This window comes from Carassius carassius, chromosome 14 (genome assembly GCF_963082965.1).
Source record: "Carassius carassius chromosome 14, fCarCar2.1, whole genome shotgun sequence".
NCBI lineage: Eukaryota > Metazoa > Chordata > Actinopteri > Cypriniformes > Cyprinidae > Carassius > Carassius carassius.
In genome coordinates, this window is record NC_081768.1 from 9,698,291 (window position 1) to 9,713,082 (window position 14,792).

Genomic DNA, 14,792 nt, shown 5'->3' on the forward strand with positions numbered 1-14,792 from the left:
GAATTAAACAGATCAAAAGTGACATTAAAACGTCATGATTTAAAAAAAATCGGGTGGGTTACTGCCCAGTAGGTTGGGTTAAAGGGATACTCCATCTCAAAATGAAAATTTTGTCATTATTCACTTACCCCCATGTAATTCCAAACCCGTATAGGCTTCGCTAGTCTTCTGAACACAATTTAAGATATTTTGGATGAAAACCAGTTGGCTTCAGATTGTCCCATAGACAGCCAAATAAATAACAGTGTCAAGGTCCAGTAAAGTATGAAATGCATCGTCAAAACAGTCCTATTGCCATCAGTGATTCATCCGTAACGTTATGAAGAATGCTCTTCTGTATCAGCCATGCCACAAGGATACATTTTTCACATGTATTTACACTTTGGTTTGAAAGAAAACAGTGCATCGGCATAACGCGCCCACCTTCGTACAGCTTAGATTTGCCAAAATGGTGCTATACTGACTGGGAGAGACACAGAGGAGAGGAATTGTTGAAGTCGTTATTTTTGTTTGTGCACAAAGTATTCTCGTCGCTTCATAATGTTACGGTTGTATCACTGATGGCAGATGGACTAATCTGACGATGCTTTTCATACTTTACTGTAACCCTTTAAAAATGTAATCTGTTTAATTTAACTGTTGGTTGAAAACAACCCAATTGCTGGGTTAGTCCAAATATAACCAAGCTAGGGCAGGACAATTAATTGAAAAGTAATAGAAACCGAAATTCAGAACCTCTAACCGACGTCATTTTCCCATGTCGGTTATTTCGGTTTTTTAATCCTGTTAATAATTCCCCCTTAAAAGCACACTAGCGCGTGTGTAGCCACATGACTCTGCCCCATCCAGTCAATGGCATAAAAGCAAAACACGGAGGTGAACGCTGGTTCAACACATAGTGATGGCCTTGTGTCTTCACTAAACTTTGTCAGTTGTATTTGTTTTATGGTTTGGACATTCAAGCGATTAGATGATCGCATGTGTATTATTATATCGAGCTACCATGTTCACGCTAGGGCTGTCAAAAAAAATTTTTTAGGTGTCCGTTAAGGAGGCTGCTTTAAGGCCCGGCCCGAGTATACTTCACATTCGGCGTTCTGTTCTGTCTCACACAGCCTCATCCGCACAGCTTTCAGAAGGCGGACGAGCTCCACTTCTGTCATCATTCACCTCGTGCATGTGCTGTTGACAGCCGCGCACCACGTCCGCGTGCAGGCACTTTTTGAGATCGCGTGGACTGATACGCGGCTGTCTGCAAGCCCTTGTGATGACGAAAATTACATAACGCGGACGGTGCGCGGATGCGGATGGTCAAATTCTACTTGGCCTTTATCAGTGGCGCACGAGATGAGATGACAATATAAAAGTGTCATTGCATTAGAATGTTTTTGTTAACCTATACAGTTGAAGAAACTAGATGCAGCGCTGCTGCGATGTTTTTTCAAAATATTGTGGAAAAAGAGAACATCAATGTGGAGAAGATCTTGTTTACGTCAAAACTGAAACCAAGCCATTCACACAGAACGCATATTTCACGCATTTCTAGAGGGACATCTTCTGTTACCCTTGCACTGGCGTCTCACACAACAGAGCCACATGTTTAGAAAGGCATGTAAAATCAAGGTGGGAAGTCTTGAGACTTCATGGTGGGTTTTCCCCATCCTACTGCATCTTGTGTTTAAATGAAAAATGTACTCTGTGTTATTGGCTTTCACCCCTTTGAATTAAACTATGCATGCACACATGGTGCTGTTTTTGTTTATAGTTCTTAAAGCTACTTAATTATAATTGGTTTATAAACATTATTTTAAATATTATGCACTTTTTTCACAGTCATATTTTCTTATGCTTTGAATAAATGTGCATTAGTAATATTTTGCTCAATGCGCCCTCTTATGGCCTCAGAAAAGAAGCCAAAAGCTTTTCTTCACCCTAACTAAAATTATGCATTTTAAATTTGAATATAATTCAAATTTTGATAATATTTATCACTAAAGTAGCTTAGAATCTCAAAACTTATTATAGCATATTTTTCTACTTTTGAAGTAACTAGGCTATTTACAACCCACAGCTTCACAATAATATAGAGACGGTATGACTAATTCACACACGCAATCATTCGTACTGGTACTGTGCTAATTTATCTTTATCTGATCTTTATTTATCTCTTACACCGAGCAATAATCTGTAAGAAATGCTACGAACATAGATAAAATAACTGCTGATAGTGAGCTATGATATCGCTTTTTCAATAGGAAAAAATATCTCACCTTTAATAGTCAATCATATTTACAGTACAAACCTTGTCAGTCAACTATGAGGGCAAAAAAACTAAACAGAAACAAAATAATCGTTCATTAATCGTAATCGAGGTAAAATGTTCAATTAATCGAGGTTTAGATTTTAGGCCATAATCGTCCAGCCCTAAACCCTTTTTTTGAGTATATATATATATATATATATATATATATATATACAGTACAGACCAAAAGTTTGGAAATAAATAATATTTAATGAATAATATTTCACAATATTACAGTTTTTTCTGTATTTTTGATCAAATAAATGTAGGCTTGATGAGCAGAAGAAACTTCTTTCAAAAACATTAAAAATAGTAATGTTTCCAAACTTTTGGTCTGTACTGTATATATATACACACACACACACACACACACACACACACACACACACACACATATACGTATATAAACTTTTATTTTTACTGTATTTTTCGTCAAATAAATGCAGCCTTGGTGAGCAAGAGAGGAAAAAAGTAACATTAAAAGATTTTACCAACCCCAAACCTCTGAATGGGAATAAACCTGTCCACTGACATCTGTGCAAAAGCAGTATATCCATCACGATATAAACAGTACAGCTAAACGCTACCAGCTAACACATAGCATCACATCCCACCACTAACGCAAATTTTCTTAAAGCCACAGCTGTTTCCTTGTGGGACAGTGAATAAGTAATAGAGGGCTGTGTTAAATAAACAGGTTATGACCTCTTCTACTGAGACAGATAGTTCCATGTCAGTGGAGAAGAAAATAAAACCGCACCCTCAGCATTGTGTGCTCTGATTGGACACGCTGAGAACAAGTGAGCAGTGCTTAAAGAGGTCTCTGGTGGCAGAACCCTGGAGTGACTCCAACATGTACTACCGGCTACTCCATCATGGTAATGTGTGTATATACAACAACACAGCTATCTCGCTGTCTTCAACTTGTTCTTGACCTCACCCTGAGCAGGTTTCTCAGTGGCAGCACAGCCCAAACTTGAAAAGTAAAGGCCAGATAACTTCAAAAAAGGCCTGCAGCTACTCCAAATGCAGAAGTAGTCTTATGGGTTAGCCTTAGGATGTGTCTGCACACCACAGACTTCAGCATAGTGATGGCAGGTGTGACACCAACGTGAGATACAAAAGAGATGGCAGCGTCTCAGTTCGGTGAGCATCTTGAGGAGAAACATCTGACATTTTGCATGTCTTTCTCACTGACTTCACCTGAACTGAACCACACTGTCTTGCAAACATGAATGCCCCCGCCTGGTCTCCCGTGTCCAACTACATCAATGAAAGACATACGAACCGTTCCACACCAAAAAGCACTTCACCCTTAAGTTAAAAACACTTTAGATCTGTTCCAAAACCTAGTAAGCTACCATGCTACCTACTGCCTCCTAACTGAAACAAGACCTTAAAAAAAATGACAGTCAACATGAAGGCAATTGGATCATTCTCAAAAATTGTTGATTTTCTCAGAAAACAAAAAGTTCTGTGATCACTTTTAGAAGCATATTTTTTTATAAGCATATTTTAGAAGCAAAAGCATTCTGTTTAAAATATTTATTTGATGCGATTTTACATATAAATGTTAGATATAACCAGTTTTTAATTATTCTAAAATATATTCGATATAATCAGTTTTTAATTATTTTAAAATATATTATTGACTCTTTTCAGAACGGATTAAACTATATTTATAATAATTCTCAAAGACTTTCAGTGTATTCTGGGATTGCTCACTAGGTTTTGGAACAGAGCGATTCCGTCACATATCATCCTTCATTTTGATTGTTAAATAAAGTTAACTGCACTTGAACTTGAGTCTAATGATGATTATATATACATAGCTGTTTATTTGGAATAGCCACAATGTAAAGCCAGTCTGCCCTATTCTTCAGTCGACATTTACAATATATCTTCCTTGCTGAAATGACATCGACTGTCTCCCTGATGTCATATTACAGTCTTACCTGCCAGAGTCCCTGCAGAACTTGAAATGATATTTACTGTTCGGATGGCAAATCGTGCCATCACGACAGGCATTTGTTTCTATTTGCCATTCAATCTCAGCTTTCGGAGCTCCTGTGGAGGATTGCATTTGTTATCCGCATCCCTTAAATGACAGATGGCATAAAATAAACAAACATGTTCATAAAATAAAATAAAACAGGAGGAAAAAGACCACAGTCCTTAAAAGCCACAAGTGCAGTGACATCAGCATCGCTTAGTAACGCTTAGTTTCTCGGAGCATGGCTTCCTGGTTCAGTCAAGGTTTTATTAGCAGGGAATCTCCACAGTCTGTTTCACGTGTCAGAACCGCGTGGGTGATGCAGGCCGTCTGGACCAGGGTCCGAGACGCTGTATTAAACCGTCTGCTGGTTGCAAATTTACAGGCGGCCGCCAAATAAAGTGTCACACTGCATTTTTCACCAGCAGATTAAAGCAGTGTAGGTCTGAATTACACCAAATTAGATGTGAAAATGGGAAAATAAAGCAAACAGAGGACTGGAGCTGCTTGATGTAGAGGAGAGAAGCAGCACGTTGGTGACATATGGACAATCAGTGGTTGTGACTGAAGCAGAGTTTTCCAGGCAGTGTAACAGGCCCTATAAAGGCAATTTTCGTCTTAGATGAGATGTCATAGTCGTTCTTTCCATAACCCTGCTCAATTTATAAGATGGAAGTGATGCATTATACAACAAATTTGTAGAGGCTTAAAACAATTAAATAACTTTCAGAATATGGTGATATATATATAATCAAAACACATAAACATTAATTTATTTTATTTTATTTAAAAAAAAGGATATATAGTATCAGAAAACTAAAGCAAACAAGTAAACCATATTTAAACAGTAAATCCGAAAACACTGAATTGTTTTTGGATTAATCTATAATGTAAAAGACTGATTAATCGTTTATTAGCAGAATATGGTTAAGTCACAGTTAAGAATGTATATACATACAGTATATATAGATGCATATGTATATATGTGATATAACTAATACACAAAAAGAAAAAAGCGTCAATGAGCTGCGTTAAAAAGAACATCCTATATATCTGCACTGGAATAAAAATATCATTGCATGGTCACAGTAGCACAAACTATGTGGAAGAATAGAATGAAAAGAGTATGCTCTTTGCCATTTCAGCTAACCTTACTAAAGAAATAACTGCACATGTTATTGAAACATGCTGCGGCCCAACATTTACAGGTATGTGGTCTATAGTTTGGTTTAGGAACCTGTACTTTAAGCAGCACTGAAATATAGCAATAGATTTTATTAAACCTCTGAAAACAGGGAAGCCACTGTAATTGATCCATCATGTTGGTTGGGCCTGGGGGCTCAATGAATGTCTACAGCTGCCATAGTCTGTCATATAGAAATCAGAATGATGTCATACTGATGAGAAATACATCCGAGAGAAAGAGGGTGGAGTGTTGTCTGGACTTATAAGAGCAGATGAAAGCGTGACTTGCTACTTTGATGCCCTCAGATGTGAGAGATCATGACAGAGCTGGAACATGCAGTGCTGAAGACGATATGCTCATCTGCTTTTGCTCAACTTTAACACAATAGGTAAGAAAAAAACACCCACTGCTTGGCTTTTCAGAATGATTTCACACAGGGCACAAATGCCTTCTGTGAAGCTCTGTAAATCTAGCAGGGCCATGGTGAACTGGACCAGGGATAAACACAAAGCTAATCTATCTCATATTAAAAGAAGAACTTCTAGAGTGAGCGTGACCCCAAAACCTAGAGGGATGAGGTGATGGATTCTTATGGTCCCTTTTGTGTTTGTAACACTATTTTGTGTGGGTAGGATTTTCAAGAAGTTACCTTTAAAATGAGGGAATATAGTTTCTGCGAAGTTGAATCTCTGTGTCAAATCTACAGCAATCCATCATTCTTATTTGAGAGTGTTATAAAAGAGATGTTTCAACAGTACTCGATTAAACTCTAAATATTACAATAAATACTTTGAGGCTGAAAAAATCAAAATTGCAAAAATAAATAAAGAAATGCGGTTCAAAAGTGTAGATTCTATATGTTTTTGAAAGAAGTCACAGAATTATTTACTTATATTTTTGCTTGATTTAAATAAATACAGTAAAAATAGTATGTTTAAATATTATTACAATTAAAAGCAATATTATAAAATAATATAATAACTATTTTCTAATTAATTATATTTTAGAATGCAATTTATTCCTCTGATGGCAAAACAGAATTTTCAGCAATACTCGAATCTTCAGTGTCACATGATCCTTCAGAAATCCTTCTAACATGATGTTTTGGTGCTCAAGAATTATTATAATATCACACTTGGAAAGTTCCTAATATTTTATTTTATTTTTTAAAATGTGACTGTTTTCTGATTTCTTTAATGAATAGAAAGATCAAAGAAAAGCATTTATGTGAAATAGATTTTTTGGGGGGAACAATGTTAAGGATTTACTGTCCTAATGCAATTTAAATGCATGCTTCCTGAATAAAAGTAAAAAACGAATAATAAAATAAAAAGTAATAATAACTTAGTAACAAAGCATTCTAAATGTCTGTGTGTTTTTTTTTACTGTATTTCTGCGGGAAGAACCCAACCTCCTCCTCACTGCAGCCCAGCTTGCATCAGAAAACCCCATCTCCATTACTCTTCCCCAATGCGGTATAGTGAACATACACCCTGGCCCGCGAAGGTTAACCTTCAGTCATCAATCACAATTGTCGGAGTGTGAGGTGCTGCGGCACGGCTGTACCATGATATATTACACATATAAGTGGAGGCATCTTAAGGTGGCTAAGAGCCCGGGCTCTAACTTACAAGCCAGGCCTAATGCACCTTATTGTGAAGTTAACAGTGTAGTGCATACATGCACTTATGTCCCAGGATGCTCCCGATGAACTAATGCACCTCTCATATGCCAAGCCAGTAATGGCATTCTCACTGTTATAGATAGAAATGCTATTAGCACAGCAAATTATCCTTCATGCATGGGGTTTCAAATGTGTATTCTGGGATGACTGACAAAATGTAATGTGGTAAATAGAATAGAATAAAATAGAATAGAATATCTGGGGACCTAGTCACGTGTTCATGTCAAATGCTCATCTTCTCTCAGTTTTCACTGCTTGGTTCCTGGACTAGGAGGTTTGCAGGTCAGGCATTTTATAACTCGCCTCTCTTTTCCTGACTCTTGTACTGACTGGAAAGAGCAGTGATGAATCTTTAAATATTTTGTGAAAGATCTGAGTGGAGTCAGCAATATTACCTATAAGAATGATCTCTCTGGAAGTTGAAGTTTAGAGGATTCCCCTGAGACCGAAACAACAGTACCAACATATAACTAACATGACCAACGGTTACCAAAATTGTTTAGTGACCAACATTCTCCAAATCTTATTTTGTCTTCCAGAGAAGATAGAAAATCATACAGATTGGGAAAGACATGAAGGTGAGTAAATGATAATAGAATTAGATTTTTTTTAATGAACTATCCCTTTAACTGAAATAATATTACTGTGATAACATCTGCAAAAATCAGCAGGGAACATCAAATAAAGAGCTTCAGGCAGCTGCCCTTTTCCATAAATAATTTAGGAATCATTTTTAGAAGAGTTGTTATGCTCAGCTTCATCATTATGTTGAAATATTACCAGGGCATTATTAGAGTATCTCTCTTCTGAAGTTCATTGTAAAACATCTTTAGGTATCAGAACGATGGCTTAGAAATTCAACACATTGTGTCCAAAAGCCTATATGCACCTATAAAAGGCATCAAAATCTCAGAAAAAAAGGTATTTCTAAAGGCACTCATCATTTGATCATCATCTGAAACAATGGGTTACATAAAGTGCTTAAATAAACTGGATATCAGGCAAATATCTGAAAAAGTTCTGTCCCTAAAAACTGCAGACAGTAAGGGGGAATAAAACAGAAAATATGTGGGGAAAGCAGTATCAGCAGCTGTAAATAAATAAATAAATCAGAAGCAATAATAGAAGTCAGTAAAAAGATCAGGTAAGACTTGGGGTGAAGACACGCCATTAGAACAGAACAATAAATCCCACTTACGGCCCTTGCTGTGTTTTGTTCTCTCTGGCTAAATACTCTGTAATTAATCCTCACTTCCCTTCAGTTCACAATAAACCTGCAGGCTTTGCTTTGGCCTAACAATCAAAATAAATTAAACTGCCCTCTGCTCCCGCAGGTAAAGGCCACTCAATAAAAGTGGCTCAGAAATCTGTTATGCAATCTATTCTGAGAAACCTGGAGGAATGAGAGTGGCACCCACAATGTTTTATTTGTTTGTATGCTTTTCTAAGTGAGTGTGTGACTACGGGTTGTTTCTCTGTTACTCCATTTATATTCCTCTTTACAATTCCTCTTGCACAGAGTACATCCTGATTAAAAAAACAAAGATGCATATTAATGCTGTTCATTTTTAGGAAACCCAGGATTTCTTGAGCATGATGAGGCTTCTGTTTTTACCATATGCAAAGTGTTAGTATTGTAGCTGCTTCACAAGCAGGCTGAAGTCTTAATTTAATTCTGTTTATTGCAAATATGAGCTTACTGGGATTAAGAGAATAGGAAAATACTGCTCACAAGGCAAGTTCCTAACTGCAGTGTCTTAATGGGGTCAGCAGATGGATTACAGCAGTATATAAACAAAGTCAGTGTCAGCGTTACATGACTGAAAGTCTGAGATTGAGAGTGGAAGGTTTAATCATGCATATTTAAGTTCATTATTCAGCATGGATTAGTTTTACGTAAATTTTAATTTAATAGCAATACAGTATGTAGACGTCACAGTTAGACACCCCTTTGGCAGCTGTGATGCCTGATTACTAAATTAAACTTGGCCCAGGTTTTATTTATTGAATTATTGAAACTACTGTACACATCCTTATAGCTTCACTGATCGTTTACCAATTAAGGCTAGTACACAACAGACACATTAGTACACAGCTTAAAAAGGCTTTATAAAATAGGTTTTCTATCCTCAGTGCATTATTTTTATATTTAATACAATGTGTTTTCATAGTTTCTGTTGTGCCTAATTAATGCAAAGTCACTAAATGATAAGGATTTGTGCAAGTATTGTGCAACATTTCTGAACATTTAAAGGCCACTGTAAGAGAAAAGTGACAATAAATGACAATATACACTAGTACAAACTAAAAATAATAATAATAATAAATATCCCTTGCAATTATTTTATGTTCAACAGACCCCCTTTGAAAAACTCTGTCACAGTACCATTCACTTGTCATCATCAAAGTCAAATAACTCAAGAGCAAGCACAACATTACAGTTTATGATTGCTGAGTGATTGAGTTATTGATCTTGTTCATTCTAACAACAGAATGATTAACTGGCAGGTCAGCAGCTGTACTTCACTTAATGTGAAGTTAAGGGGGATTTCATTTATCCACTTCTACGACTGTCAAACAAAATAACGCAATACGCTTTGTACAGTCAGTTTGGTCTAAACATACTGAACCAATCTTTATGAAAAGACAATGACATAAATAATCACATATAAACCCGTCAAGTCAAACACTTAATTAACACATCCACCTGTCAACATCACTACACAATCATGCGTTCAGTCTTTCAACAGCACTGTAATGACTTAATTGATTTACAAATTCATTTTACTTATTTTATTCACACTTCCTCCCTACCTTCATGCACCAAATAGGCAGCACAATCCCATTTAAAAAGCCAACAGACCATGTAAGGACTTTGCTCAAGCTGAAATGCTTTCGAATTCAAAGCGTGTGAAGGTAACTAGCTACACAGATGATTAAGTCAGTTTGGTTTTTTAGGATTTCACAAGGAATTTGTTTGATATAAGAATAGGCAGGGCATTAATGATTTGCTAAAAAGTGCTTAAACCAAGCCAAGGGTAATCATATGTCTTTAGTAGTGGCTAAAGACAAACAGAGAGAGACAAACATGACAATTGGGGAGAGTAGTTGCCACTTCACATTTTCCTCCTGAAAGAGCTGTAAGCTTTAATTGATTTTCCATCAGAGAAATGGACTAGGGATTCCGGTTCCAACACATCCTTTTCTTCAAAAGCATTTCCTATTATATATATATATAATGCCCTTCAAACCAGGTATTCTCCTCTAACTTGAAGCACAAGGACATGTGAACTAAGTAGGGTTTACTGCTCCTACCTCATCTTTGTTGCTTAGGATCCAGTCATGCACGGTCTTCAGGGCGATTTCTGCTGCTGGCTCATTGGGAAAACCTGCGGATAGGAAGGAAAAGGATTCAGTTTTGAAATCAAGCCATTGACTAGCATATGTACTCACACTTTAAAACTAACGCAAACATCTCCATATGGCTGTTTGCTGCTCAACTCTCTCCACACTTTCAGCAGTTACTACAAACAACATTCTGTTGAATATGCACACAAATCCAATACTTAACACTCGCTACTTATCCATCCAAAAAAACGCCCACTTCTTTATTAAACCAGCACCTCCGCTGTTATATAATTCACATGACTGTTTGTGCATACCCATCTTGCATCCCAAAATGTGGTCTATTAGCTATATTTATCATGGGTGCTTGCCAATTCCTTGTAGATTTACTGATCCATTAAGTTGCTACAACATGATAATTTACACTGTTCTGCCATCTGTGGCAGGTGCCGCGGTCGTCACACCGCAATCTTGATTAGGAAATAATGACACATTGACCAGTAAATGTAAGAGATGATGCCACTAACTGCCATATTAATCACCAGAGCCTGAGCTGAGATGGGAAAGCAGTCTTGGTGATAACACAGCGTATCGATTGAGAATAAATAGACTGAAGAAGATTAATATTTAATATTGCTGAAGGAGAAGTGGAGGAGGAGGAGTCATCAAACAAGTGCCTTTTCAATTTTAAAAGGTAATTTTAAGGCACATTCAAACAGAAAAAAGTCTTCAAGTGTTGATAAATTGGATTGTGAGAGATTAGATCACTTAATTTGGGTCCTCAAGATTGTGTGTGTTTTTTTTTAAATGGTTGGAAAATATAATGCTAAAAATAATTCCAATGTTCTATTAAAGCAATAAGCCCCAAGAAGCTGTGGTTTACAGTGAATTAGTAACACAAGGAGTGTTGTTGCTAAAACCCCTTTAGCGGTTATAAATTCAGTGTAAACCTCGGCTTCACAGAGCTTATTGCTTTAATAAAATGGTCATTCCATATACATAGTAAGGTTTCACAGAATAAAACAGAGAAAATGAGTAATTATATAAATAAAACTGTATTCTTCCACCAAACAATGCAGTTCCTCAAAAACTTTTGTGGTTCCAACAAAGTAGTTGGTAAAATCACAGAAGAAATCTGACAACAACTGTGTCATAAATGTTGTTACTTTAGCTCAAATAGAGTAATAAAAAAACGTATTTCTCAGGCTAGATCAGCCAGCATGCCACAGATCTATAATATATATATATATATATATATATATATAAGGGGTGTAACGGTATGCATAAATCACGTTTCGGTACGTACCTCGGTTTTAAAGTCACGGTTCGGTTCATTTTCGGTACAGTAAGGGAAAGAAATGCAAACATTAAACTGCAGGTTGTTTATTACTATAAACTTGTTTTAACAATTTGTTTACACTTTTTTAAAATACTTTTTATTAAAATATATATCAAATAAAAAAAGAATAAGAAATAAAATACTGCTGCAAAGTTCTCCACTAAATAAAATACTCTCAGTCTCAAACCAATATCATATAATAAAATATAATGAAAAATATAAATAAATAACTATGATTACAGTGCAGCATTACCAATCTCAGCTTGTAGGCCTGCTCATATTTAAAAAATATATATAACTTTTCCACAGTGTAAAATGCAGCATCAACAGTTTCATTTTTTAAACCTACTCAGATTTCGTTATTGCGTTGGACAGATCAGAATTAAGAGCAAAGGTCTGTTTAAATGCCGACGGGAGCTGCGTTTGAATTACAATCGTTTTTTTCCTAGTTGTAGTGATGTTCACACTCTACTATGCCTCTTGAAAACATTAGGCCGGTGACACACTGGCATATTGCACCTGTCAAACATAGTCTATTTTTCCGTCAATATTTATGCTCAACATGAAGTATAGATAATGTTGTCGTGAAGACAAGACCTGGTCTGTTGGCGGCCTCCCTCTATGTCACCTACAGGAGCAGCAGCGCGCAAGCGCCGCGTCAGGCACGAATCTGGTGTGTAAAGACACAGAAAACGCGAAGCAGCCGTCACGCAACTGACACGCAGCAGAAACGCGAAGCAGCCGTCACGCAACTGACACGCAGCAGAAACGCCACGCTCACGCCACGCAGCCAGTGTGTCGCCGGCCTTAGAATGAGCTGCAGGGTGGGATTTGCGCTGAACGCGGAGACTTCCGCCACTTAATATGTTCGTTTGGAAACACGAAAATGTACCTATGTTCCTCATACAAAATATTGCATTCGGTCATTTGGTACACACGTGCACCGTACCGAAAGCCCTGTACCAAAACGGTCCGGTACGAATACACGTACCGTTACACCCCTAATATATATACATATACACATACACACACACACAGGTGCTGGTAATATAGTTAGAATATCATCAAAAAGTTGATTTATTTCACTAATTCCATTCAAAAAGTGAAACCTGTATATTATATTCATTCATTTCACACAGACTGATATATTTAAAAAAAAAAATTCTTTTAATTTTGATGATAACTGACAACTAAGGAAAATCCCAAATTCAGTACCTCAGAAAATTAGAATATAACTTAAGACTAATAAAAGAAAGGATTTTTAGAAATCTTGGCCAACTAAAAATTATGAAAATGAAAAGTCTGAGCATGTACAACACTCAATACTTATAGTTGGGGCTCCTTTTGCCTGAATTACTGCATTAATGCGGCATGGCATGGAGTCATCACTGACTGTGGAAACTTTACACTGGACCTCAAGCAAGGTGGATTGTGCGCCTCTCCTCTCTTCCTCCAGACTCTGGGACCCTGATATTTAAAGGAAATGCTAAATTTACTTTCATCAGAGAACATAACTTTGGACCACTCAGCAGCAGTCCAGTCCTTTATGAAGCGAGATGCTTCTGATGCTGTCTGTTGTTCAAGAGTGGCATAGTGCATAATGGTTCTTGAAGCACTGACCCCAGCTGCAGTCCACTCTTTGTGAATCTCCCCCATCTTTTTGAATGGGTTTTGTTTCACAATCCTCTCCAGGGAGCGATTATCCCCATTGCTTGGTAACTTTGTTCTACCACATCTTTTCCTTCCCTTCACTCTCTACTAATGTGCTTGGACACAGAGCTCTATGAACAGCCAGCCTCTTTTGCAATGACCTTTTGTGTCTTGCCCTCCTTGTGCAAGGTGTCAATGGTCGTCTTTTGGACAACTGTCAAGTCAGCAGTCTTCACTATGATTGTGTAGCCTACAGAACTAGACTGTGAGACTATTTAAAGGCTTTCCAGGTGTTTTGAGTTAATAAGCTGATTAGAGTGACACCAGGCGTCTTCAATATTGAACCTTTTTACAATATTCAAATTTTCTGAGATACTGAATTTGGGATTTTCCTTAGTTGTCAGTTATAATCATCAAAATTAGAAGAAATAAACATTTGAAATATATCTGTGTGTGGGTAATGAATGAATAGTCAAATCAACTTTTTGATGATGTTCTATTTATATGACCAGCACCTGTATATGAATTGTGGGCCTTCTTTATGAATATTTGATGCAATTAATGCATCCAAAAATGAACTAGTGAGGATGCTATACTATAAAAATGTAACAACTTTTGCACAAACAACCCATCTGTTGCTCAGCGAGTGGCGGCACTGACCCTGAAGGTCTATCTCAGCTCAGGGTGATAGGAGACGCAATTAACACACGGTTTCAGAGTAGCTGAGGAGTCTGTTTCACCTCTCTATCTGCTCACCAGCCTGACACTGTGCTCTCCGTGTCTCCTGACGTCCCGTCTGGGCCTTTCAACACCAAATAATTTGGGGATCCATTGAGCCTTATCCTGTCAGTCTCTGCTCCATCCGTTCCCTGTTTGTCTACTAGCTCTCTCTCTTTCTCACTGACTGATTTCTTCTGCTGGCTGGATGCCGTCAGACCTGAACTTTGGGTCAAGAATGTGCGTGAGAAACTGATAAACCTATTATCTCTCTTGAGAATAATCCCCGTCTGGAATAATATGAACACAAGTACATTTTTGGCTTCTTTTTTTCCCACAGTAAACAGAACACAGAGAAACAGATGAAATTACTATTTACAAGCAAATGTTCGACGCCAATGCTTCCTGACTCTTCAGCAAACCCGTAAAATAGCGGTTTTAGATTAGTATTTTATTCATATTGATTTGGAAATGACCAGAGCTGTTTGTGGGGTTGAAACGCTAAGTTTTCAAAAGATTACTGGAGATTTTTTTAGACTTCCATCAGGCTCACTGGCTCTGGACAAAAGCAGAATT

The 14,792-nt window shown here is 37.2% G+C and overlaps 1 protein-coding gene across 3 annotated transcripts in view; it reads right to left on the reverse strand.

The window, feature by feature from the left end:
* The window catches only part of macrod2 (mono-ADP ribosylhydrolase 2), a 539,507-nt gene that overhangs the window by 125,505 nt on the left and 399,210 nt on the right, over positions 1 to 14,792 (reverse strand). For all 3 annotated transcript variants that reach the window (XM_059565968.1, XM_059565967.1, XM_059565966.1), the window contains one exon: positions 10,481 to 10,554. In XM_059565968.1, the coding sequence (XP_059421951.1) occupies positions 10,481 to 10,554 (74 nt within the window). The remainder of the gene's footprint in view (positions 1 to 10,480; positions 10,555 to 14,792) is intronic.